This window comes from Pteropus alecto, unplaced genomic scaffold (genome assembly GCF_000325575.1).
Source record: "Pteropus alecto unplaced genomic scaffold, ASM32557v1 scaffold71, whole genome shotgun sequence".
NCBI lineage: Eukaryota > Metazoa > Chordata > Mammalia > Chiroptera > Pteropodidae > Pteropus > Pteropus alecto.
In genome coordinates this window covers 10188052-10215643 of record NW_006433024.1, presented here as the reverse complement: position 1 = coordinate 10215643, position 27592 = coordinate 10188052, and the positions used below count along the sequence as shown (strand labels likewise).

The 27592-nt window shown below is 33.2% G+C and overlaps 1 protein-coding gene across 5 annotated transcripts in view; it reads right to left on the bottom strand.

Moving 5' to 3' along the window:
* HIPK3 (homeodomain interacting protein kinase 3) overlaps positions 1-27592 on the bottom strand; it is a 77265-nt gene that overhangs the window by 12508 nt on the left and 37165 nt on the right. For all 5 annotated transcript variants that reach the window (XM_025044091.1, XM_006908014.3, XM_006908015.3 and 2 more), the window contains 4 exons: positions 7744-7867; positions 1610-1729; positions 884-970; positions 182-366 (listed from right to left, as the gene is read on the bottom strand). In XM_025044091.1, coding sequence (XP_024899859.1) covers positions 182-366; positions 884-970; positions 1610-1729; positions 7744-7867 — 516 coding nt within the window. The remainder of the gene's footprint in view (positions 1-181; positions 367-883; positions 971-1609; positions 1730-7743; positions 7868-27592) is intronic.

Genomic DNA, 27592 nt, shown 5'->3' with positions numbered 1-27592 from the left:
TTGCGTTCTAGCTCTACCTCGCCACTTATTAACCTATGTGAACTTGGTCAAGTTAGCTTAACCTCTTTTAACTCAGTTACTTATACTTAATGAAGAAATTGAATCATTTTTTCTAACACACTGATTTCTACGGACTTAGCATTATTATTTCTTCATTTTAAAAGATTTTAAAGTAACATACTGGTTGCTATGAGGGAAATCTAGAAGATGTTTCATATTAACAAAAGGATGATTCAAAGTCTCAGCTGGAGTAACTCTTAAATCTGCATCAATTAGCAACATTTTCTTCAACAGACTAACGAATTCTCTTCTATCAGCTTTCTCAGCCAAAAGATCACTTCCTTCCAAATCCATCACTGTGTTCACCTGCAAAATCAAAATTTCAAATCATCAAATAAAAATAAGCCATAGCATATATTAAAGTTTCACATTTAAAAAAAATACAACAACAAGGAAAGAACAGAGAACTACAATTATTTTGAAACGGGAAAGAACTGAGTTTAACAAATCCTTAAAATGTTTTAAAGTATCAAATGGCATTCAAAGCAGAAAAAAATTTTTTTCCCCATCTCATTAGAGATGGATTGAACAAATACCCATCTTTAATGAGATACAGGGAAAATAAATTTGTTTGCTAGGATTTTTCCCTTTTAAGGAAAATGCTTTTGACTAAAGAACAGGATAGCGTACATTAAATATTCAAAGACAAATGCAATTTAGTTCCTGAAAGGTTGAAATCTTAAAATCATTTTTGTTTGAAAAGCTTAAAAACAGCGAGTATTCTATATTCTTTTAGAAAATGATTAACATGTTTTGGTATCCTTACCAATCACGTCTACCGCCTTAAGCATATAAGATTGACAAATGTGACTGCGGTACTCACATGCACTATGTCATCCAGATTGTTGAAGATGTACTTTCTGGCTTCTTTAGACTTCATTCCTGTCTCTGCCTCATGCTCTTCTAGTGTCTTATTGAATATATCAAAGAGGGGAAAAATATATATTATTACCCACCATTTGTAAATTTTTATTCTTTCAATACTTAAGCAGTCTAATATAACTGAATATTCTAAGGCAAGCAGTAGTTTTGAAAGAATAGTTATCTAAATGTAATTTTTAAAAGTACAAAAAAAATTAGAAGAGCTTGGCTCAGGTAAAAAAAAAAAAATATTCCATATATAACAACCTCCTTAAACAAAATAACTAATTACAAAGTTAAACATTGATGATATATTGATCCCCAAAAATCCAGGAATAAATTAGGTACTTGGGTTACTAAGTGATTAGATTCAGTCCCTGTCCTATCAACGTTAATGCTGAAGAACTAGGTAGAGGAGACGCAAACACACAACACAAAACTAATTATACACATAAAATTTTAAAAATCATTTAAGATGAGTTGATAATTATGTTCCCAGGTTAGAGAGTGAGCTAGGTTATTGTAAAAGGGCTTTCTTCACTTAAAAAAAGGGGGGGTGGGGAAGGGGTTAAAAATGAAAATTCAAAAGAAGAAATACAATAAAATAAAACTAAGCATGGAGTGTATAACCAATATACGTGAGGCATCTTAGAAATATGTTTTTCTAAATATTTTTTTAATGAATTACCTTTAATCTCCAACCAGAATGAGAAATATCTGTTTCTCTGCAAAAAAATCTTGTGGATTTTGTACCCACATTTAACAACTGTTCTCCTGGTAAACCTTGAGTCTGAGAAATGTATCGAATCTGAAAAATAATTTACAAAACAGAAGAGTTTATTCTTTCATGCAATAGATATTATTTAAATGCCTATTATATATCAAAGACTATGCTAGATATTTGGTCAAGAATTAAATGATATAATTTGCACTCTCAAGAAATCCACAGTCTGGTGGGGAACACACAAGTAAACAATTATAATGCAGTGTTATAAGTACCATAATAAATGCATGCTTTATGGAAAGACAGAGAAGAAATACCTAAAATAATGTTGTCACATAAAGTTCCAGAGGATGTGACACTCAATTTGGTTCTTAAAGAACAAATGAGTTTTTTAGCCGTTGAGAAGTGGGGAAAATCTTATTATGATTTGTGTTGAGGTTATGAGTAAATATGGGAAATCAAAAGAAAACACCTACACAGTCGAAGACTAGAAGTATGAGGTTAACTAAGGGAAAAACAAGAGATCAAACTGAACTAGAAAGCAAAAGGATTTATCAATTGGTTAAGGAGTTTGAATATACTCCAGGAAGTAATAATGGGAAACCACGGAGAAATCTAGGCAGGAAATTGACCAATTACATTTTTAACAAAATATCTAAGAATAGGAGAGGGTGGGTAAGGCCAGAGGAGAGATGGCGGGGAGGGGGTGACTGAACTGAGAGACTTAGTAGAAATAGAAAGGAAGGAGTGGATTTAAAAGAGACTTAAATTTATAAAGACTTGGTAGATTACGACTGTGGGAGCATTGAAGAGGATACATCTCTGTCACTGGCATGGTTGAGCCACGAGAGGAAGAGACACGAGTGTAGATGAGCACTCTCAGAACACTGAAAAGGTCCAGTCTCAGGGCCACTGAAAACTTCATATCCTTCTGTTTGGAACACTCTTTGCCTAGGCATCTGTATAGCTCATTTTTCACTACCTTCAGCTCTCAGTTCAGATGTCACTTTTTTCGTGAGGCCTTCCATAGCCTGCCAATAAATAGCAATAAGCTCTCTTCTCTTTGGTACTCTAGTACCCGTTATCTTCCTTATTCTGTAGTATTTTCCTCTGCCATGCTTTCTGACAACTGATATTCTATATGTTTACTTTCTATTTTCTTATCCCATTCTCCATTATTAGAATGTAAATTTCATAAAGGAAAAGACTGTTTTCTTTACTTACACATACACCCATGATACATAGCAGGCCCTCAAATATCTGTTCTCCAACTTAATGACTGGGCAGCATCGGGAATAAACAGGGGCTTAACTCCTCTAAATTGTATTTAAGAACACAGGGTTTGTTTTTTTTGTTAAACCTCAAGGGTATTACATTATCAGTTAATCCATCTCCTGCATCTTCTATTTCTTCCTCTTTGAGATCTTTCCCCTCAATCTACAAAAATATTTATTATCTTCTATCCTCAAAATGAAGAATTGCTCTTAACTATTTAAAACTCTTCTAAGTTAAAGAGTCTTAAGTGAGGACTTGAGATCTTGTTCCTCAGCATATGTTATCTGTATGGCTCAAATAAACTCTTACAAAAATTAACAAAATGTCTTAAAATAGCCTATATTTTACTTCCCATTCGTACCTCAAGACACTACAGTATGAATTTAACTATCACTCCCATGATATGGTGCCAAGATAAGTAATGGCCTGTTAATAACTGACACGTTGAATAGTCCAATGTTAATCCATAGTTTACTGTGATATTTTTGGCTACTATCTTTTTACTTATAAACTCTGTTCCTTCCACTTCTGAACATTGTTTCTCTCTGGTTCTCTTCCTACTTCTTGACACTCTTTAATTGCCTTCTCCATTTGTTCTTTATATGTCATTGTATTCCAGAGTTTTATCTGTCTTCTTTCCCTTTACAAGCTCCAAGTGTCCATAGTTTTATCTCTACATCTGTATCTAAATATTTATCTCCATCTCTGGAGCTCTAGATCCAGCTGCTTATTGAAACTTTCCACCCAGCTGGCCTTTAGGTATCTCAAAGTGAACAACATATCCTAAACTGACTTTCCCTTAATTCTGTTAATTCTCATGCCTTTTCCTCGTTGATGAATAGCAACACCAACCACTTAAATCAGAAACCTGAAATTTATGCCAAACAAGCACCTCTCACTCATCACCCTCCCTCCAACATCCAAAACCCTACCAATTTTACCTCATTAGTATTTTTCATAACTGTCCCTCCTCTCCACCTCTATTTCCAGGTCTTCTTCAATTCTGAGTTATACAATTTCATGAGTTATACAATTTCACTTCCCTAATGACCCCATCTACTCACCTTCAATGCATTATCCACAATACTAACAATGAATTTGGCAAAATGCAAATCTGTTACTCTCCTGTATAAAATTACTGCCTATAGGATCGATTCCAAACCTCTAATCATGACATACAGTCTCCTCCAGCTTTGTCTCTTCCCTGCTCTTTACATGCACCTGTACTCAAGCCCCATCTAGCACCATGCTAAACTTTGCATAGGCTAGTTTCTCTTTCCTCCTACTCATCAATATCCCTGTGTATCCTCTCCCATTTCTCCAAATCCATGTGACAAACTTTTACTAGTTCTTCTTCAAGACTTAGTTCAAGAACTTCTCCTCTGTACAGCTATGCCTAACCATCCCAAAAAGAAGTGATCACTTTCCTCTGTGTTACCATCACACCTAGAACATACATTTAATACATTAATAATACTAAATTGCACTTATTTTTTAATGTCTGTTTTCCCTACTAGACTGTGAGCCTCCTGACAATAGATTCCATGTTTATCCTTGTTTATACCCAATTTTACATGACATATAACTGAAATCTCGACTTTACAAACTAGTTTCATTTCATTTAAAGTGAAGTGTGATGTCTTCCCTTCACCCCACATCCAAAGTGGCTGAGTTCCTTGTTTCACGGAAACAGAAAATAGAATAGTACTAAGAGTTCAGAACCTAGATGCTGCAGAGTCTCTTAGATGGTAGGAAAGGTGTTCAACAATTCAATTTCAACAAACATGCACAGAGCATTTATTATATGTCAGATCCTAAAGATATACAAATAAATGAAATATGGTGTCAGTATTCAAAAAGCATATAATTCAGTAGAATAAATATTTAAGCACATACTCTGCAATTAAGCTAGGAAGCACCATTATGAGAAAGAAAATAAAGTGCTAAAAGAGCAAAGAGAAAACAGCAATTAATATACCTGGCAAGTTGGTTTCACACTAGGGAAAAACAACAACAACAACAACAACAACAAAGCATCAAATGAATTTGTAGGTTTATTTTTGGTCATGCCTGCCCAATATTTTGAAGGAAAATTGTTCCATGTATAACAACTGCCAATATATGAAGGGACACACTGTTTCCCTCCCCTGTGCCCAGTGGGTAAAGGGTGGGAACCTGACTCAGAAGCAATTAACTCATAAATTTGCCCTGTGAACTCAACTGGAAATAATCTTACCAAATCAGATTTATATTACCAGGAACGTAAACTAAGAAATACTAATTACCGTTTGGGGATGAGCCAAAGAGTGATAAGATAGAGCTGGAGTTTGATGGCTACGTTAACCTAACCAAAGTTAAGACTGCGCAGAAATTCTGAGTAGCAAGTTAGAATCAGAAAAGACAGAAGCACTGAAGAGCAGTGAAGTCACACGTATGATCCCACACCTCAGTGATCCACCAATGCCTATTAATTCCTCCAGTGCTGCCTTGAATACAAAGTACCTCCCACTCTAGATTTCACAGAATCTAATCATATTATAGCTCTATTCTTGGATTTTTTGATAGTCTACATAGAAATAAAAGGACTCTTACTCAAGCCACCTTGAATGGGTCTCTTTGCAATTTGACAAAGCAGAATCCTTTAAAGATTCCCACTACCACCCTGGAGTTGAAACAGTGAACTTTATAAAGATATAATTTGAAATTATCAAGTATGAAATTTGAATTTAAATTCAGACTTTTAGATAGTTTAGGTTCTATCTAAACTCCAACAAACGTTTTGTAAGAACAATTGACATTTACCAACTAAATACTGTCTATCTATCCATAAAAATTATTATTTAACTCCCTAGAATGTTTCTGATATTTCCCTGGTAAGTATAAGTTAAAATCCAGTATAGAAAACACTAATAGGACAATATATCTACAATTAAGACAGGAAAGGACTCAAGCACAGTACCAATTCACTGAATTGATAACTGTGCAACTAGTGACACTAAATGATCATAACTTTTTTAAATTACTGTACCATTCTAGAATTAAAGTGACATACAGTCTGAAAATACTATTAATCTGAATCAGATTAACAGTTTAAATTCTATTACAGAATTTAGAAAAACTAAGTATTGGTCGGGTATTTGTCTTAAACTACTATTGTGACAAAATTTTAATAGTCATTTCCTTTTCCTGGGCCTCAGTTTTATCCTTTATAAAACTGGAAAGGGCAGTAACTAGATAATCAGTAGGGTCTTTTTCAGTACTAACATCAATTGTCCAAGACTAGAATTGTGAAGCCCAAATCCATAGTATGATAACAAATCAACCTGAAACTGCCACCAGATGGTGTCCTGCTCCAGAGTAGTATGCATGTCATAAACTAGTCCACAAAGCCAAAGGTATATTTCTAGCATTTGACTGGCACCTCAGTACTTCAGCAGCTAAGAATTATGGGACTCTCCAACTAGATGACCAACTCTTTCAAAACTAGCAATAGTTTAGCATTTGCATGAAAATTAGTGGTCGAATAAAAAGCTGAAGGAAACCAGTATGTATGGAAAATTTTACAGAAAGTCTAAGAGGTATGCTGAATGCAGAGGAATAGGTATAGAATAGGAAACATGGCCTAAAAGAAGTTTATAAATAGAAAGTCATTAGAAGAAGAAACTGATGTTAATACTTATAGCTAATCTAATAATTAATATTAAATGATTAATTTTAGAGTCATCTTAGCAAAATTTATGTCATCAAACTAGCTACCTCTCATATCCCTTTTGATATAGAAAGCTCAGCCCTGAAAATAAGGCACAAAATTTTATTGTTACATTTACATCATGTGTGTTTGAAATGTTCTATTTTCTATTTTTTCATGCCCCAAAGTTAAATAGTATATCATTTGAATAAAAGTTATATTTGTCCACTACAAGCCAATTACAGAAAGATAAAATTAATGTGTCAACTTTGTTAATTTTTACTAATATTTTCCACTAAAATGAGTATATATATCTAATAAGGGAGATGTAATGAAACTCTTTCAAATAGTAGTGAATAAGGTAATGATTACTCCAAAAATAAATCTTGATATTAAAAATCAAGAAAATAGGGGAGCATTTAGAGAATTTGCACCCCAGCATGTATGGTCAGTTTGGCTCAAATAAACTCTTATAAAAATTAAAAAATATAGAATAAAATAAAAAATCAAGAAAAATCGGGAAAATAGCAAGCAATATTGTCTAAAAGCGTAGAGAAGCTAATGAACATACCTGGAAATTATCACGAAAAGTGTTTAATGAAGTAAGTTGCTGGATTCTACTGAGAATCATTTAAATAATGTTAAACTAGACTTTAGCACCATTCAAAAACAGCTAAAAATACAAAAGAAGGTTCAGGTGACTGAGATATTTAAGACCAATAATGGTTGTTGGTTTAAGACCAGTATTTAAATGATGCCTTTTATTCCTTGGGAGAAGATGACATTTCATTCATCATCAAAGTTTGTCAACTGAGCAAAGCACTATTATTTAATTGGACATAGTCCAGCCCTTTATATGTTTATTATATAAAAATGATACAAAAAATTATCCCAATTGTTTTTAAAAAACAGTTTTGGGGGCTTGTAGATTGTAACTTTGTTTATGAAAATTAGTTATTATAAAAGAAATTTTTAAAAATCAAATAGTTTTGAGATCTTGAATTGAAAATCCACAGGATCTCAGGTTTTGTCATTTTATTTAAAAAAGATTTTCACGTGTATTAGATACTGAATTAAGTGCATTCTTTCTTTACAACCTACTAATTCTACTAGATTATCATGACGGTTCAGTTACCTGGTCATACTCCAAAGCTCCTGGGTAGAGCGGCCATCCAAGGAATAATTCTGCAATCACACATCCCAATGACCACATATCTATGGCTTCACAAAATGGCAACCCCAATATAATCTCTGGAGCTCTGAAATTTAAAAATAAGAAATCAAAGTGGTTTTCCTTTAAAATTATCTGATTTCATCTGACATTCTAAGAAAAGTTAGTAAAATGACATTACCTTCTATTTACAGTAACTCCACTTTTCAGAATTCTTTGAAACTTAGTCATAATGCTGAATTAAACTTTAAAAGGTGTCGTAAGTACATCACTATGATAAAATCTCTACACTTAATCCTCAGAGTTTTAGTAACATAACATTAAAAAAAGGAAAAAGCATAGCCTCGGTTTTGAGACTACAGCAGAAAGAGAACTGGCAAACTATTAAATACATACACTATGACATCAACTGAACTGAAAACCAGACATTGAGAGATATGATCACAACAAAACAAAAGTGGATCTAGAACTAGACAATATTCCAAAATACAATAATAAATATTCCAATTATTAGGGACATTAGTCATCCAAAAGAGAAAAGACCAAATTCAATGTCATCCTGCTTTAAAAGGCAGAAAAGTACAGGATATATCAAAACAGTTAAAAAGCACTTTAGTACTTAAATAGCTTTATTTGGAAAATGAATTCCATGAAAGATATCATTCCTAGATAAATTGCCACTACTTCACATGACCATCCCATGAGAAGATTAATATTCTGAGAGGTTCTACATATAGTTATGTAATTCCAAAGTCATACAATCAGTTATACCAGATTTGTGTGTGCATGAGTGTACATTTTCTTTTTTCCCCATTATCATTATTTATTTAATTCATGATTATTACCTAAAATAAAGGATGGTTTAAAAAGTGATCCACTTTGCATGTCAAATATAGCACTGACCCACCTTAACTCTAGGCCTTTTCTCTTCGATTCTTTTTACACAATAATGCAGTTAGATTTCTTAAAGCACAGATCTTGATCATGCCATTTACTTGTCAAATATTTTCTGGGGCTTATTCTTTCATGTCTGGCAGTCATGGCTTGCCACCTCCTTGAGACTATTACCTTTCTCATTTTCTTTTCCTGTGTCCCCTGTTCCAGCTACTTATTTTTTCTATTTTTAAAACAATCTCAAACTTATAGTTGTAAGAACAGTTCAATGAGTATTTTCCTGAACCACCTGAGAATAACTTGCTAAGTAACTGTATACTTTCTATCTTCTACAAACAAGAATATTTTCCTGTATAACCACAATACAATCATCAAAACCAGGAAATGAATGATGATACATCTCTACATCTAAGCCTCAGACTAATAATGTCCTTTCTGGCAAAAGGATCCAATTCAGAATCAAGCATTACATTTCATTGTCTTATCTCTTTTAATCTTTTTCAATATGGAATAATTCCTCAAGTCTTTCCTTGATTTCTATGACCTTGACTAAGATACTGCAGATCAGTTATTTGTAGAATGTCCCTCAGTGTGGGTCTGTCTGATATTTTATTTTACGCTATCAGGTGTCAAATATTCGGATTTGTTCCATTATTGTAAATGTTCACTTTGATTACTTGACTAATGTGGTATCTGCTAGATATCACCATTATTTTGTTCTTCCTTTTCCTTTTGTAATTATTTTGTGGGGTTTCAATTTGAGACTATACAAATAATCCTTTCCTTATCGAACTTTCAATTTATTCATTTATTTCCCATGTGAGTACATATTAATGAATTCCTATTTTATTCAAGAGGTTATAATCTACTACTATGATTATTTAGATTCTCTAATTTTCCCAGACTTGACCAATCCGAATTCCCTCAGTGAGCTATGGGTCTGTGTTACCACCACTGGAATGGCACTGTTCCCAGGCTCTCTCAGCATATACATTATATACAGTTACACAAAATAAACCTTCTGCTAATTTCTTTAACTGAGACTGCTGACTGTCACTAACTCCTAAGACAGTGGTTCTCAATCTTGGCTGCATATTACAATCATGTTTAGTCCTGGATGCACCTCATAGTAATTAAATAAGAAACTTTGGGGATAGGACTTAGGCATCAGTATTTTTTAAAGCTCCAGGGTTGAATCCAATACATGGACAAAGATGTATTGGAACCAAAGCCCTAGACTCAAGTAGTTAGACCAATGGGAAGACTATTCCATCTCCTCCCTACAGTGCTTCTGATCAGAATAAGTTCAGAGATAAGACGTTTTCTGCCATAGATTTGGGATCTGCCCCGCAACTGACTATTCTACTCTTGTATATTTCTGCTGTAACTAATACTTAAGATTTAGTAAACCCTTAATCCACAGCATTTATTAAAAACAAGTAAGAGTCACAGGGAGATGCTTTCTTTGAGGCATAAAAGATCTTTAAAACATAGGTTACAAAAGGTTTTCATTCTTTTTGACAAAATGTTTATGTACATGTCTGAATTATAGTCAAATATAATAAAATGCTAAAATGTGTTGTAGAAAGGAAAAAACATAAGTTATACTAAGTTATCAATCTTATATATTCACAATATGGTACAAAAAGACAGTAAAGATCTTATTTTTGTTCACTATTATATATGCGGAACCTAGCAGAGAATATGCACTCAGTAAACATTTCTCAAATAAGTTGTTCTAACACAGGTTGGGTCACACAAAGAAAAACATCGGAGTAAAGTTAGGTCTTGAAGAACAGAAGTCTAGGCAAAAAGAAAGAAAAATGGGCACAAGACTTTATAAAGGGTATATATTAACCTATATTAAAAAAAGACTCAAAGCAAAAAGATCGTTTCAAAAGTATGGAGTAAAAAGGAATTCACTAGTGGTATCTGAATCCTAAAGAATTATTAAGACTAATAGAGCTACAGGTATGTGCATAAATACTTCATTTTGAAATATTTAATATAAAAAGTTCATGAGGTTTGAAATTGTCTATTTAGAAAACTTTAACATCACATCTGGCAATGAAAGAAAAGTAACAATAATAGTATTTAGAATATATAATTTAAAGAGACTTAAATTATTTGAAATCTGGTTAACAATAAGAAAGGAGTTTCTGTCAACTGGACAAAGAGTGATAAGTTCCTTCGGCCATTTGTTACCATTTAATGAATGAGCCAAGTTTCTAATTGATGGCAACAGGAAGGTGGAGATATCTTTTCAAAATCTTGACTATAGATCTTGACAAACTGCAATAAAGCTACTTCAAACATAAAACCTAAGATACAAAAGTTATATTCATCGAAGTTAATTCAAATTTCTCATTTTAAAATATTAATTTCAACTCGAAGTTTTATACAAATTCATTCTGTATTACTGTGTCAGTTCAGACCCTGTGAGAAGATTAAATATGCAAGAAATTTCTTGGGGGAAATGCCTGTAAAGGATACAGGGAGAGAAAGCAGGAGTAGGTGAAGGGAGCCCCCAGACCTTGAGCAATTCTGATACCTGCGAAAGAGAGGCAAAGGTAGAATTGGGTAGAAAGAACCTCCAACTATAGCGCTGCTATGAGAAAGTCTTGGTTGGGTTGGTAGAGAGTCCCAGAGCAAAAATTATCTGTTAGAGGAGTTCCTCCATCAAGCAAGAATGGCCCAGCTCTAGTGCACACACTGTTTGCTCATTGGCTGGGAGCAGCCCAGAAGTGTGGCCTCTGCTTGAGCAATGACATATTTGAAGGTGCAACAGCTGGAAGCTCACAGTCAACTGTGTTCCTTGAAGGAGGTTCTCTTGAAGGGGAATCTGAGTGGAACAATTCCATGGCTGCCATAACTATCTAACCAAAAACTTTTGTATTTTATTTATATAAATATATAAATATAATAAATTTCTTCACCAAGTCCCATTCGAATATGCCCAAAATTCTCTCCAGGTTACCTAGTATGCCATAAAATATTATTTCCGTGTATCATTACATGTAAAAGGTTGGGAAGCAATACCTTAAAGTACTTATAATCTAGATGAAACTGCCAGAGATGTTCGAGTTAATAAACTTTAAAAATTAAATTACATGTGAAAGAATAATATATCCATCTGTCAGTAATGAATAAAGTTTGTTTTTTTGGTTACATCTTAACTGACTCTCAAATTCTTCCCTTGGGCTACTTTTGTATAAAAATGATCATAGCAAGAACTCTGATTTGTGGACCACTCTTAAAATAGATCTTCTGTTCTACTCCTAAAGAAAGTTCTTTCACTTCTTTTTAAATCTTCCTTAACTCCCTTCAGAGCATCTAAAATGTGGTAGTGCTAAGGATATAGTAAAGAACAGACATCTTTTGTACTTTTGTAGACAGACAAGGCACACATTAAATGTGTTTGTTGAATGAAGGGTATAACTAAACCTGTTGTTTACCACTGTATCACAAGTAGAAGTGTTAAAGCCATAAGTCTGTAGGCTAACAAAGGCAATCTGTACCTTAAATCCTATGTTTCTCTCCTCTCCCCTGTTCTCTCTCCCCTCTCCCCTTTCCCCTCTCCTTATTCTCTCCCTCCCTCCCTCCCTTTCTGCCACGTGCTTTTAATCAAATTTATCAATATGCATGAAGACCAAATCCTTTCTACTTCTTTAAAACCTTGAAACCTAATATAAAATAGAGTAAAATGGGTTTGTGGGACTTTTGCTAGACACCAGATGAGAATGTGGGCAGCAGATACTTCAAACAAGAACACAGTGAAATACTGTCGCTCATAAAAGATGACTATTAACATTTTATTTGATTTATTTAATTTTTATTTACTTTTTAAGTTGAAATTTTACTTACTGACAGAAGAAACCCAGCCCTGTTAGGAAAAGGGATATCTCAGTTCACGAACACAGTATGTCTAATTTTATAAACAACTATATTCTTATAATAGAGACAGATGCTTTAGCTTATCACTGCAAATGCTATGAAACTACAAGCTCATGTGGTGATGTCATGGCCACCAAGAAAATGTTTATCTTCATATGGCTCCTTAGTTTTCCTACACATAGAGAATATAAGGTTGGGCCAAGATGAATAGCAGCATAATGCTGATATACTTCAGTCTCCTGTGACAACCTAGGTCTGGTCAGGTCTAGGACACTGAATAATTTCTGAAATGACAGAGTTGATGGTTCTCTCGGGTACTGTCCCTCAACAAGACTGAAAGGTGCGGCCATCCAGGCTTCTCTTGATGATTCTCCTATGCAAATGTATAGCTACATGCTTCTCTTTACTTTTAACAGTAAGAAGATGCCAGAGAAATGCAGCACAAACTTGGAAAAGGTAAATAAATAGTAAACTCAACAAAAATACTAAAATAAGGGCGGTCTTCTGAGATAAAGACACTTTTTAAAATAACAATTTTATTAGATATAATTCACATTCAATTCACCCATTTAAATAGTAAAATTCAAGTTTTTAGTATATTCATGGAATTGTGCAACCATCACCAAAATCAATTTCAGAACATTTCTATCATCCCCAAAAGAAACCCTATATACATTAACAGTCACTCCTCATTCATCCTCAAGTCCTCCATCCCTAGGTCACCACAAATCTACTTTGTCTCTTTAGATTTGCCTACTCTGGACATTTCACACAAATGGAATCATACAATAATATGTGGTCTTCTGTGACTGGCTTCTTTCACTCGGCATGCCCATGCCACAATCGTGTTGTACCATGTTATCAGTACTTCATTTTACTTTCGTTGCTGAATAGTATTCTATTGTATGCATACATCACCTTTCCTTATCCTTTCATCAAGTGATGGACATTCGAGTTGTTTCCACTTTGGGGCGATTACGAAAAATGAGAAGTTAACCAAGAGAGGCCATGTCAGCTCACCAGGCTACAGAGCAAGAATAGGCTCTAGTGCTGAAGGTCAGAGCAGAGAGACTATACACCAAATACAAGTATGTACTGCCTCTGAGAGAACTAGCCAGTACAGAAAGAAAATGTCTGTCTTTTCTCAAAAGGGAAAAGAAGGTACTAGTGTTAAAGGAACTACTGATTTTCTACTTTGTTCAATGAAGCAGGCTTATGAGTGAAGCAATCTTGTGCTACCCCTTTCTCAAACCTTTAGGGCACTAAAAGAAAATAACAACCTCTTGCTCATATAGTGGCACGCCAATATAAAGGAACAGAGATTATGGGTGCAATACCCTTTGGGTAAATTGCAAAAGACCTTTGTTATACTGGCCTCCTTATTGTTTCTAACCCTATTCCTGCCTTAAAACCTTTCCATTTATCTAGGAGAAGGTTCCAGGCAGAGGGAACTGCAGGACTTGACCCCCTCACTCTTACTTTGTGTTTCCGCTCAAAGATCATATGAGAAAGGCCTTCCCTGACCACTTTAAATAGAAGGGTAAGCCCCTGCACCAACACATACAATTACCTTTCCTCCTTTACCCTGCTTTATTGTTCTCTACAGCGCTTGTCACCAACTGATATATATGTTTCATTATTGTATTTCTTCCCTCCCTGACTAGAATATAAATTCCATAAGAAATTTTTCAATGCTTTAAATGAGAATACTGCCCGGCACATAATAGGTACACCCGACCATCATTTTTCAGTGAATTGTTCAGAAGATACTAGCATCCATCCATCCGTTAATTCATTCATATTGCCACAATATTTAACTGTTCCTAACAAAAGATACTAGCATCCATCCATCCGTTAATTCATTCATATTGCCACAATATTTAACTGTTCCTAAAGATATTCTTAATGATAAGAATATCTTTGTTAAATCAAATACATGAACCAAATGGGTATCAACCAAGAGACTTTTTTACATGCTAGCCACTTTACATTTGGGACAATTGAAACGTTCTGACTACATAATAAAAACAAACACAATTTACTGAGCTTTAACAATGGGCCAGCCATCATGGAAATAACTTTTAATGCATTATCTCATTTAAAGAAAATATTCTAAAAACAAATTTCAGCATTGTTCTTCTGCTCCAAGATAAAAAATGCTAGTAAACAAAATGTTCCCAGTAAAACAGAAAAACTCAGTTAAGTATAGCCAGCTCACAGAATCATGAAAAATCATCATTATTTTTGAAGCAATTAAGTTTTGGAGTTGTCACACAGCAACAGATAGCTGATATACTACCCAAAGTACCCAGAAAGTGATGGAACTGAGATTTCAATTGTCTAATTCCAAAAGCCTTTCTCTATACCATATCACCTCAAATTATAAAATCTTGCGATTAAAGAAACAAAGTCAAACTAACAGAAAACCTAGAAATTGAAACCAGTCATTTTTGGCTATTCAAAAGTTATGCTCTAGTTTTATTTTCCATAGAACCGGAGAATGCTAATTGATCTGTTTTTTTTAATAGTTCCATAACATGAGAAACTGTATGTGCTTTTTCTGATTAACTGGTCCTTAGCTTTCTAAAACAATCAAAAGAAGAAAGTATTTTGGTGTCATTTTTTTAAACCAACTTTAAAATGTATATAATAACAACAATAGCATCAAAGAGTTACATCCCCTAAACGCTTCATAAATATTAACCAAGCAATCCGTTAAATGCTTTATAAACCCATCTAATAGTCATATCAATCCTTTTAATAGATAAAGACACAGACACAAGAATAACTAACTTCCCTAAGAGTCACACAGCTAGTACAAGCTGCAGCTGGGATTCAAAGCCAAGTTTTATGGCTTCAGAATCCACGCTTTTAACTACGACACCTTAAAATAAATAATTTCTAGGATTACTAAAACTATCAGATTTTTAGCTTACTGGAATTTTTCCCACTCAGATGCTATACTTATCAATGTGTTTTCTCTTTAAACATAAGACCTTTCATTTTAAGACTACCCAGGAAATGTGAAATATAAACATACTTATTGTAAAAGAACTCAAGTTGACATTTTACTAAGCCCTTTTCTTGATCTTTAAGCATTTACTCATCTTAACCATAAGTAATCTTTCACATTAAATACACAAATATCTGCTGGATACCTTTTAGTTAAAATAAGGCTCTTATTTTGGCAGTTACCATGTTCCTAAAGATGAATGTCACATCCTTTAACACAGACAATTAGGAAATGAGCTCAACAGTAGATATAACCATCTACTAGCTGGTAGCTGTGATTACTCATAAATACCAATTCAACGTCATGCACTCAATAAATTCTTACAAATCATAACCCTATACTTAGCAAAAGACAGCAAATAGCTAAAGTGGTTATAAAATGCAGGCACCGATAAACATGTGCTTGCACAAGAACAGCAAATCTTGGAAGGATACGCGCCCAAGTTTTATCGGCAATCATATTGCCACAATATTTAACTGTTCCTAAAGCAACATCTCATACAATGCAATAAATTAATGTTAAAAAATCATCAGTCATCTATATTTTATGGAAATTTCATGTTTTCTTCTAAGTATTATCATCTAATTAAACTACATAATCAGCATTAGGTGAATCTTTTTTATTTCCTCTTATTATAAAAAACAACTTTCTAGCGGTAATTTTTGATGTGGGAATACAGCCTCAGGAGGGAAGGAATACTGGAGGAGTTCCCCTTACAGGCTCCACTACTGTCTATAAGTGAAACCTTGGAGACTCTTCTACAAACAATATGGGAGCTTACACTGGAGAGACCACCAGGAATCCTTCCAAATGATAACACAACTCAGATTTATAACATAAAGAAACATTTCAACATCTGGAACTTTAACAGAAGGATGACTATTAAAATATGCTAGCAAGTTTATTTCCAGCTTAATCAGCACTCTTTTCAATATCCTGCAGAATGGCGCTTTTTTAAAACAACCAACAAAACCTCAACACTCCTGGAAAGGCAAATAGATTTCAAAAAAGACAATCGACCACTTCTAGTCATATTTTTCTAAGTTATGGATGTTTTTAATGTGATAAGAATGTATTGTTGTAGGCAATAACATCACTAAAGAATACTGGATATTCACACAGATTGTGTTTTTATGACTGTAACTGCAATTATTCAATAACATGTTGAAATGTAATCAAAGTGCAGGCTCTTAGAATAGAAACTCATTCAAATGTAGCTTGAGTCAGAGGCTAAAAATATCACAATTAAAAATATCCTTATTGCAAGGCCACTTAATCTTCTGACTATGCAGGACAATGATCCAGATCAAAGCACCAAGTACAAAGAACAGCAGTAAATGACAATAAATATTTTCAAAACCTATTGAATGTTAAACCTGAGAGGTGGAGGATGGTAGATAGCAAAGATTTCATTTGCATTACCAATATGCCAAATATATAGCTTAAGAGCCCAATGCCCCCAAAAGATGGATAGATACACATCAATACTCTGCATATCTAATCAATATGTAATAGTCAGAAATATATTTCATTTATAGACAGCACTATTTATTTCATGTTTTATCTAAGAAGAACAGTAACAAGATCACTCAAACTTCTCATGATATGAAAGAAAAAACTGTAAGAAAATTATTACTAACATATATCAAGAGAAGCCAAGGAGCTCAATTAGTAAGGTAATATGAAATGTGTCTGTGGAAAATAAAGGAAAAAGATGTCAGTAACTTCGGCTGAATGTGTCTCTCCTTTATATGTTGGTTTATAGACTAATTGATGTAGAAAAATCAATGTCTGATTACCATAGATCATATACATGAACTATGTTAATATCTTACAATTGTACTGCATTTATATTTTACCACTCTTTTAAATATATTTTATTCTATGAGGTACGAGATAAATGTTATCCCTATTCTACAGGTGACTAGGAGGAAAGTACAAAACAGTCCAGGATTTCTTAAATTTATTTGACTATGAGATATATTTAAAATTAAAATGTATTATCATCAGTAGATGCCAATAGAGGCTCATAATCTATAACGTGTGTTTTAACTAAGTCAGACAACAAAAATTATCTTGCAATAAATGATTCAATTTTACAACTTTAAAATAACAAAAATATTTATTGAGCTCTTATTAGAAGTCATATTCTGTTCATTATCTCATTAAATTCTAACAAAATCCTCTGAAGTAGGTACTGTATTATCTTATTTTAGAGATGAAGAAACTGAATCCCAGAAGTTAACCTATCAAGATCTCTGTTAGTGGTTGGGCTTGTAAACAAACCTATGCAGTATGAGTGAGAGTCCAAGCTCCTCAACACCGTGTAGATAAATCATTTCTATTTAACGAACTATTACAAATGCATTATTTAATCATGTGACCACATATCTATGTATTAACAAGCAAGTAAAAGATAGACATTGATTCATCGAGTGTTCTTTTTTACAACGTGGTGGCACTCTGGAGCATGCCATTGCTTAATAGCAAATACTCATTTAACAGCTAAGCAAATATATCATTGTTTTTCTCAAACTGTTTTTCCCTACGACTTTTTATACTGACATACTTTTAGACTTACAGAAAAATTATACAAAGAATTCTTATATATCCTCAACCAGATTCCCCAAATGTTAGCATTTTATCACATTTGTATTATCCTCTCTTTGATGTACACACAAAATATAATTTTTCTGAATCATTTGAGAGTTAAGTTACAGACACTGTATACTTTTACTCCTAGTTCATTCAATGTGTACTTACAAAGCTACAGTGTATTTTTTTAATCAGGAAATTAATATTAATACTATTATTCAGATATTTTCCAATTGTCCCAATAATACCTTCCTTTATAACAAACAAGAATTTTACAAAATAAATAAATCCCAGACCCATGTCTCTTTAGTTTCCTTTATCTGGAATAGCTCTTCAGCATTTTTGTTGTTTTCATGAGATTGTTATATTTTAAAAACGCAGACCAGATCTATTTTATAGACCGTCCCTCCCTCACTGCCACCTCAATTCATTCATATGCAAATGAGGGTTATACTTGCCTTCTCAGATTATTGTTACAATAAAACAAGAGCTTGACACAATTTATCTCTCCCTTTTCCCAAAAAGCATCTGAAATTGAATGAGTGATTTCCCCAAAGTTGAAGAGTCAATAAATGGTGATGCCGAAACAAAAACTTAAGTTAAACCTATAAACCTTGTAAGAAAATGTGCCTTCTACAAACAGTCCTGTTAATATTTATGTATGTACCTTTTCTCTATTAAGAAGAACCTAAGGTCCTTCAAATCAGGAGCTGCCTCTCACTTGGCTTTATACTTCATACAGCCCCTGGCAGAGTATTTTACAAACTAAGTCACTCCTTAAAGATGTATTCAATGAACACAAAATATCCAATTAGACATACTGCTCCCAAAATATTCCATTTTAAATATATATATTTTAAATGAAATTCTCAGATATCTGATAACCTACAAAATGGCCAACTACATTAAGCATCTTCTATATCTAGACCAATGGAATTTAAAAAAATATGAACATAGGAAACAATCACACATACATTTCCCCTCCCATACCTAACCCTGCATAATTTCTACCAGAACCATTAATCCCAAAAAATAACTGTCTAAAGAATTGCCAGGAATCACTGAGAAGCTTTCAAATATATTGGATTATATTCTGCCTAATCAAAGAAAATAGAAGGATACAAACTAGCTGGTATCAGGCTAATATCTCCAGTGAGAACTATAAAGGCTGGATAAAACACACACACACACACACACATACACACAGCTGTGTGTATGGCCTATGGGTGATAATGATGAAGTCAATGTATGTTCATTAATTATAACAAATTTACCACTGCGGTGTAGGATGTCAATAGTGGGGTAGATTTTATGTGTGTAGAAGCAGACGGGATATGAAAATTCTGTGGTTTCTGCTCAATTGTGCTGTGAACCTAAAACTTATATGAAATAAAGTCTGTTAAAAAAAAAACTGTGTGAAGTCATTAGAGAGCAGACAAGACACCTAGGACTTGAGAGAACAAAATCCCAGGGCAAAGAGAAAAATTATTGTGAAAGTGATCCTTACATTTCCTAGAGATAATCACCAATTGACAGCAAGCCATACAAGCTGAACAGAATGAGATGGACTAGAGCCTGCAGCTGTCCTACTGGGCCGGGAAAACAAAAACTGGAATTCAGAGCCTGCCAAGGAAGACGAGCCTTGGCAGACACTCCAGGCTTTTCAACTAAAACCACAAAGAGTTACACCGTAGGAACAAAGGGCAGAGTGAAATAGACCAGGTTCACTTGGAATAACATGATCTACTTACTCTACCTGGCTTCCAGAAAAAAAAAAATTACCTCTGGAGGCAGACATGATTATCCAGAGTTCCTTGTAGAGCAATGTCCAACAGAACTTTATGTGATGATGAACTATTCTCTATTTGTACTAGTCACACACATCTATTATGTACTTCAGATGTAGTCAATGCAACTGAGGAAATGAATTTTTAACTTCATTTAATTTTAAGTAATTTAAATTTAAACCTAAACAGCCCTGATTAAAGCTGCCATATTGACCAGCACAGCTCTAAAAATTTTCATACCCAAGGCCCAGTGCTAAAGAAATAAGAAAATAAGCAAACAAAAATAGTTACCAGCTTAACAGGAAATAATCAAATGCAAAGAAACATGGGAAGAAAAAAAAAATCAATAGAAGCAACCCAGCTATCTGGGTTGAAATTATAACAGAGACTTTAAAATAATGATTAAAAAATTTCAAGAAAATGGATGAAATGATAGAAAATTTCACCAGAAAACTGGAATATACTTTTTAAAACAACAAATCCTTTCCCCACTAAGGCTCCTTGGAAAAATGGCTGATTCCAGGGCTGAGGCAGGGAGGTATAAGATGAGCCTGGAAATCTTGTACAGAAAAATTATTCGGCAATAAAGAATAAAAGAGATCTATTGATACAAACAAAATATCAGTAAGTCACAAAATCATTATGTTGAGAGAAATAAACAGACAAAAGAGTACATGTTGTATCCTTCCATTTATATGAAGTTCTAGAACAGAAAAAAATATAATTTGTTGTGAAAAACTCAGATCAGTAGTTACATATGGAAGGAGTGAGAGGGAGAGACTGGGACTGAGTGAGAAGGGAAATGAGGGAATTTTCTAAGGTGATAATGACGTTATGTCTTGATAGGACTTTGGCTTACACAGGTGTATGGCATTTGTCAAAACTCACTGAATTTGCATTTCACTATATGTAAAATTTACTTCTAAAAAAAGAACCATAAATACTGAACTATTTTATGAAAAACATGCTTAAGTGTTTCATGGTACAGTGTACTGAGATCTACAACTTACTTTGAATTGCCTCATAAAATAAAGACAGGGTGATAAATGGATACAGAAGATATCTATGATAACGTCAATGGAGCAACAGTTAATTGTTAATTGTGGGTATATGCACATTCACTGTACAATCCTTTCAAGTTATTTGTAAGTTTGAAAAGTTTCACAGTAAAATATTGAGGGGGATGGAATTCAAACATAGGCCAAGCACAACACAAACACACAAACACACACATACACCCTAGACAAATCAGAGTCGAACTGCTTAAACCAATCACAAAGAAAATACTCTAAATGCTGTCAGAAGAAAAAGGACACCTTAATATCAAAGAAGCCAGTATTCTATAGAAACAACAGAAGACACAATATAATAGAATAATATCCTTAAAGTATTGAAAGAAAATAACTCCCAAAGTATACCAACAGTACAATACACTTCAAAGGTTTTTTTTTTGGGTGGGGGGGGGCAAATATTTGGTGACAGAAGAAAATTTAACTTTGGGTGGTAAACACACAATACAATACACATATGACATATGAAATACATACTTCTGTCATGTTATTAAATTGTACACTTAAAACCTATTTGATTTTATTAACCAATGTCACCCCAATAATTTTAATTTAAATAATCATCATGTTGTACACCTTAAACTTACACAATATTACATACCAATATCTCAATAAAGCCAGAAAAACAAGAAAAAAAGTTGTTTTCCCAGAACTGAAACATTCTAAAATTGATCTAGAAATGCAAAGGACCAGGAATAGTCCTTTAAATAACAAGCAGAAGGACTTATACTATAAATTATGGTAATATTGATGAAAAACTACACAAGATAATGAAAGAGTCCAACTACAGATCCACACTTATAAGGTCACCTGGTTTATGACAATGCAGTGGAATAAGAAATGGGGCTCAGTTAAGGGATATCTACGTGTGGGAAAATATACCTTAATCTTTATCTCATACTACACACAAAAATCAGTTTCTGATGATGGCAGATCTAATTGTGAAAGGTAAAACAATAAAGCTTTTAAAGAAAACAAGAAACAAAGAAAACATGGAAAATATCTTAATGACAACAGAATAGGTAAAGATTTCTTAATAGGACATAAATCATGTTAACCAAAGGAAATTTTTGAAAAATAAAATATTAAATATTGAATATTAAAACAAGACCACATATTAAATTAGCCCATGCATTCACCTAAGTCAGCTTTAAGAGAGTGAAAAAGCAAGCCTCAGAAGGGAAGAAGATATTTCTCCAAAAGTTTTCATATTGAAAATATACACTTTAAAAACCACCAATGAACAATAAGATAGCCAAGCAAATAGATTAAAAAAAAAAAAACATTAGCCATAAGAAACTTTACAAAATAGAACATTCAAATAGCCAATAAACTTGACTTGGGTAGAGATTATAAGCGTAAGTTCATATTGTAATTTATCAAGCTGTAAACTTAAAATCTGTGCAATTATATTTATTATCTTATAGTTCAATAAAATAGTATATCCCTGCAAAATGGCTGCATTAACCTTTATCAACACATATTCAACTACTTTTTGTAAGCTTTCAAAGGTTCTGATCTGGAGAGTAACAGTGGCCCATATACCCAATGCAGTACACCAGGGAACAATTATGGGAGACTCCTGTTATCCTGTTACCACTGTATAATTTTCATTTAAACCATACCGCTCTTTTATATACACACACACATATGAGTGTATATATAGCTTCTACTCATAAAGTATATACAATGTCCCAAGACTGCATTAAGTGCTTTACATGCATCATGGAGTTTAACTTTCACTTCAAGAACCTCTGAGGTAGGTATTATCATCACTATTTTACAGATGAGTAAACTGAGGTTCAGAAAGGTTAAACAACTTGCTCTAAGTGACACAATAAGTGGTAGAACTGGAACTATGAACCTGTTAATAAATGCGGTAATATAGTTTGTTATTTGGTAGAACTGGAACTATGAACCTGTTAATAAATGCGGTAATATAGTTTGTTATTCAGCACCAGCTGACATAAGCATATTGTTTCATTTGTTTTTATGCTTAAATTCTTTGAAAATACTTTGTAATTAATGCCCATATAAACCAATGAAAAGTATAAAGTTGTTTTTACAAACACTGAAAAGGAATACTATCATATTCAAAATACTATAGTGTTTAGAATCTTGTTACTAATTCAATGACATTCTCCCTGGAGTTTTATGTTAATGAGCAAATTAGAGCAAACAAAATCTTTAAAAGATTCAAATACATACTTCTGTCATGTTACAAAGCTTCACCGCCATATTACTCAGATATAAATTCTCTCAATGAGTTTATTCCTTCTAAATACTTCTAGAAGTATTTTGTTTAAAAATGAAATCTTGTTTTCAGGTGACTTTTATAGTTATTCATTGCCAATTTCTACAATTACATTTTACCATTTATGAAGAAGAAGCTATATCTTCAGATGCAAAGGATAATTTTATTATTACTTTGCTATTACTACAATCAAATACGACCATGTGACATACATGTAAAAATTAAGTTATTTATAAATGTTAATATGCCAATTCTCATTTAAGTATACTAGACCTCAGCTGCCTCTTCTATAAAGTTAGACTAAATGTGCACGTGTTTCCAACTCTCAGAATTATTTGCTTCTACATCACACTATCCTTATTACAAATATCTCCTCTTTAGGGACCACTGGTGACTAGTCTAGCCTTGAGGAAAGTAAAAAAAAAATAAAATTACAACACCAGGGAACATTTTATTTGTTCCCTACAATATCTGAAGCTCCCCACTACAGAGAGAGTGGACATTCAGACACTCCTGGCTGTAAGAAGAGACATAGGGCTCACGCTATCAGAGGATGTACTATAAAACCTGCTGAAGTTACCAAATGCTTCATAAGCACAACATTCTACTCACATATTTAAAGTATTCTAATTCCTTTGCTGATTAACTTTGTCAGCTTTTTCCAATTCAAGGCTAAAAGCATGCCGTAACCCTGATGCCACCGCAACTGAGTTTCCAAAAAGTCATTAATTTGTAATAGTTGCTGATAAGTACATTCATATTAGGAACTGAAGGGTAAGAAAGAGCAAAGTAGTAAAAATCTCCCAGGATGTACGTGTATGTACACTGTGCTCTCTTAAACCAACCTGTAACACATCTCTAACAATGCAGAAGAGGAAGGGGCAGAGACTACGGGTTAAAAAATGAATTACTAATCTAATGCATAAGTCCAGGACAGGGCAGAGTGAAAAGTATGGCAAAATTTACACATAAGGATATTTCAGAGGTGAAAACCATAAGATTTGGTCACATGGTGATGAGATATATATCAGCTATAGTAATATAATGTAGTACTGGTATAAAGACAGGCAAGTAGATCAAAAGAATAGAATACTGAGCCCGGAAATAAACCCTCAAGTCTATGGTCAAATGATCTTCAAAAGGGTATGAAGACTACTCAATGGAGAAAAGGACAGTCTCTTCAACAAACGGTGTTGAAAAGACCAGATATCCACATGCAAAAAAGAATAAAGTTGGATCCTTATATTACACCATGTACCAATATTAAATCAAAATGGATTAAAGAGCTAACATTAAGACCTAAAACTATAAAGCTCTTAGAAGAAAACACAGGGGGAAAGCTTCAGGACATTGGATTTGGCAATGCAAACAAGCAACAAAAACAACATTGGATTTGGCAAAGCACAAGCAACAAAAGCACAAGCAACAAAAGCAAAAACAGACAGACTGAACAACATCAAACTTAAAACGTTTTGTGTACCAAAGGACATAATCGACAGAGTGAAAAGGCAACTTACAGAATGGGAAAAAAATATTTACAAATCATATATCTGATAAAGAGTTAATATCCAAATGTATAAAGAACTTCTACAACTCATAACAAAAAAATCAAATAACACAATTTTAAAAATGAGCGTCTACGGCCATGTCACCCTGAACAAGTCCAATCTCCTCTAATCTCAGAAGCTAAGCAGGGTCAGACCTGGTTAGTACTTGGATGGGAGACCACCTAAGAAGACCAGGTGCTGTAGGTGTAAAAAATTTTTAAAAATAAAAAAAATAAGGGATTGTAAGCTGACAAGGTCCTTGCAATCTGTGAGGTCAACCAAGGGTTGCCTCACCTAAAAAAATAATAATAATAAAAAAATAAAAAATAAAAAATGGGCAAGAACTTGAATATTTCTCCAAAGATGATATCAAATGGCCAACGAGCATATGAAAAGGTGCTCAACATCACTAATTAGAGAAATGAAAATCAAAAACAATGATGAGATACCACCTCACACTCAAGATGGCTACTATCAAAAATAAAATAACACGTCTGGAGAAGATAGGGGAAAAACTGGAATCCTGATGTACTGCTGGTGGAACTGTAAAATGGTGCAAAATCTATGAAAAAGAGTACAGACGTTTCTTCCAACAAAGAACTACCACGTGATCTAGCAGTCCTAGTTCTGGGTATATATCCAAAGAATGAAAGCAGGATCTTGAAGAGATATTTTTTCAATACACTCAGGTTGATTAGGACCACTATTCACAAGAGTCAAAAGGTGGAAACAACCCAAATATCCACCAAGAGAAGGGATATACATACAATGGAATTAAAAAAAAAAAAAAAGAAATCCTGTAACATGCTACAACATAAATGAACCTTGAGGACATTATGCTAAGTGAAATATGCCAGTCACAAAAACACAAGTCCTGTATGATTCTACTTGTGGTATTTAAAGTAGTCAAATTCATAGAAACAGAAAACATTGGTGGTTAACAGGGGGCTGGAGAGAGGAAGAAAAAGGAAGTTGTTTAATGAGTATAGAATTTCAGATTTGCAAGAGGAAAACGTTCTAGTTGCATAACAATGTGACCATATTTAACACTACTGCACACTTAAAAATCATTAAGATGGTAAACATTGTTTTTTCACAATTAAAAAAATGAAGAAAATTTCCATATTAAAAATAATTTTGGCCACCAAATTGTTAGCTCAAGATGCTAGCAGTTTACAAATTAGTTCGATTTGTTTTTCTAATGTAAAGGTAGCAATATGGACAAAATGCTTTCAAAGTGAAATATGTAAGGTGTAAACTAAATATTAAAATGCTCTAATACTATACAGCAGTTTTTAGAAAGATAAAATGTTTAATATTCCTTTACAAATATTAACATTGTCTAAATTTATAATTTAATGAAATGATTTTTAAAACAAATGTAAAAGGTTATTTTTTTAATTCCTATCAATAATCAAGATGTCTATTTTCACCTACTAGAAATAAGATTGTCTAAGTAAAAAGCAAAGAACAAAAAGAGGGGTTCATTAAAATCTGGAAAGCATTTTAACCAGTCACCTTGACCTGAAAATATTTAAATAATTTAATTTACTCAATCATGAACCTGAAGGAAGTTAGTCACCATTGTAACTAAATATATTAATATCAAAAGGCTTCATGAAAACTTATACACTAAAGACATAAAAGATCACATTTCAAGTCTAATTAAACAAGCATTTTGAATCTTACACTTTGAAATTTCTATCCTCTCCCAAACCCTGCTTTTGATAAAAACACAGTCTATGAAACTATCAGCATATTCCATGGATTTTTCAGTTTTTTAAACATTAAGAACTATGATAACTATTGTTGGCATTTAAAAGATTTAAGACTTAATTATATTCATTTACTTTTTTCCCCACTCTTAAAAATTTTTAATGATAAGTTCTTAATATCATGCAATATCCAATTAGCATCCAGGATTTCCCCATTTGTCCTACAATTTTTTGTTTGTTTTTACATTTTCTTTATTCTAATCAGGGTCCAAAAAATGAGGGCCATGTATTTCAATTGGTTGATTTGTCTCATAAGACTCTTCCATTTACTTTTTATCATAGAAGACATTAAATAAACACAGCTAAACAACCATCAACCAATCACCCAGCTCCAAAAATTATCAGTTGCATCAACAAGAAAAAAATTTTCTAAAATTACCATAATGCTGGTAGTAGGAAAAATATCAGATACATAATTTCATTTATAAATACTTCAACATATAACCACAATGGTATTATCACGCATAAAAATATAATTCCCTAATATCATCTGACATCCACTTTTCTCTATAACCATATAAATGTCTCTTTACAGTTGATCTGTTCAATTTACAGTTAATTATAAATGGAGCTCACGCATGAAACTTCTATTTAAATCATTTCACAGAATAAGATTCATCTACAGAAACTTATACTGAAAGTCTACAGATGCCAAGTTAATCAAAAGCAAACTGCAAAACAGAATGTCTTTTGTGATCCTATTTTTATTTAAATATTTATCTTAATACATGATAATAAAAAGTGGTCATTTTCACAGGGTAAACGCCAGCCACTGATTTGGGGGAATTATAAAACAAATCAGCCTAACATAATTTAACTTTAAAAATAACATGTTGTGATTTAGCTTTAAAAAATTAAAAGGCCATATTTCACTTCCTCTGATTCAGTCATGTCTAAAATACAACTAGCAGGGAGTTTTCCAAGTTTGTTTTTTTTTAATGCAGAGCTTTAACACACAGTATTAAATACATATTTAAAAGCAGA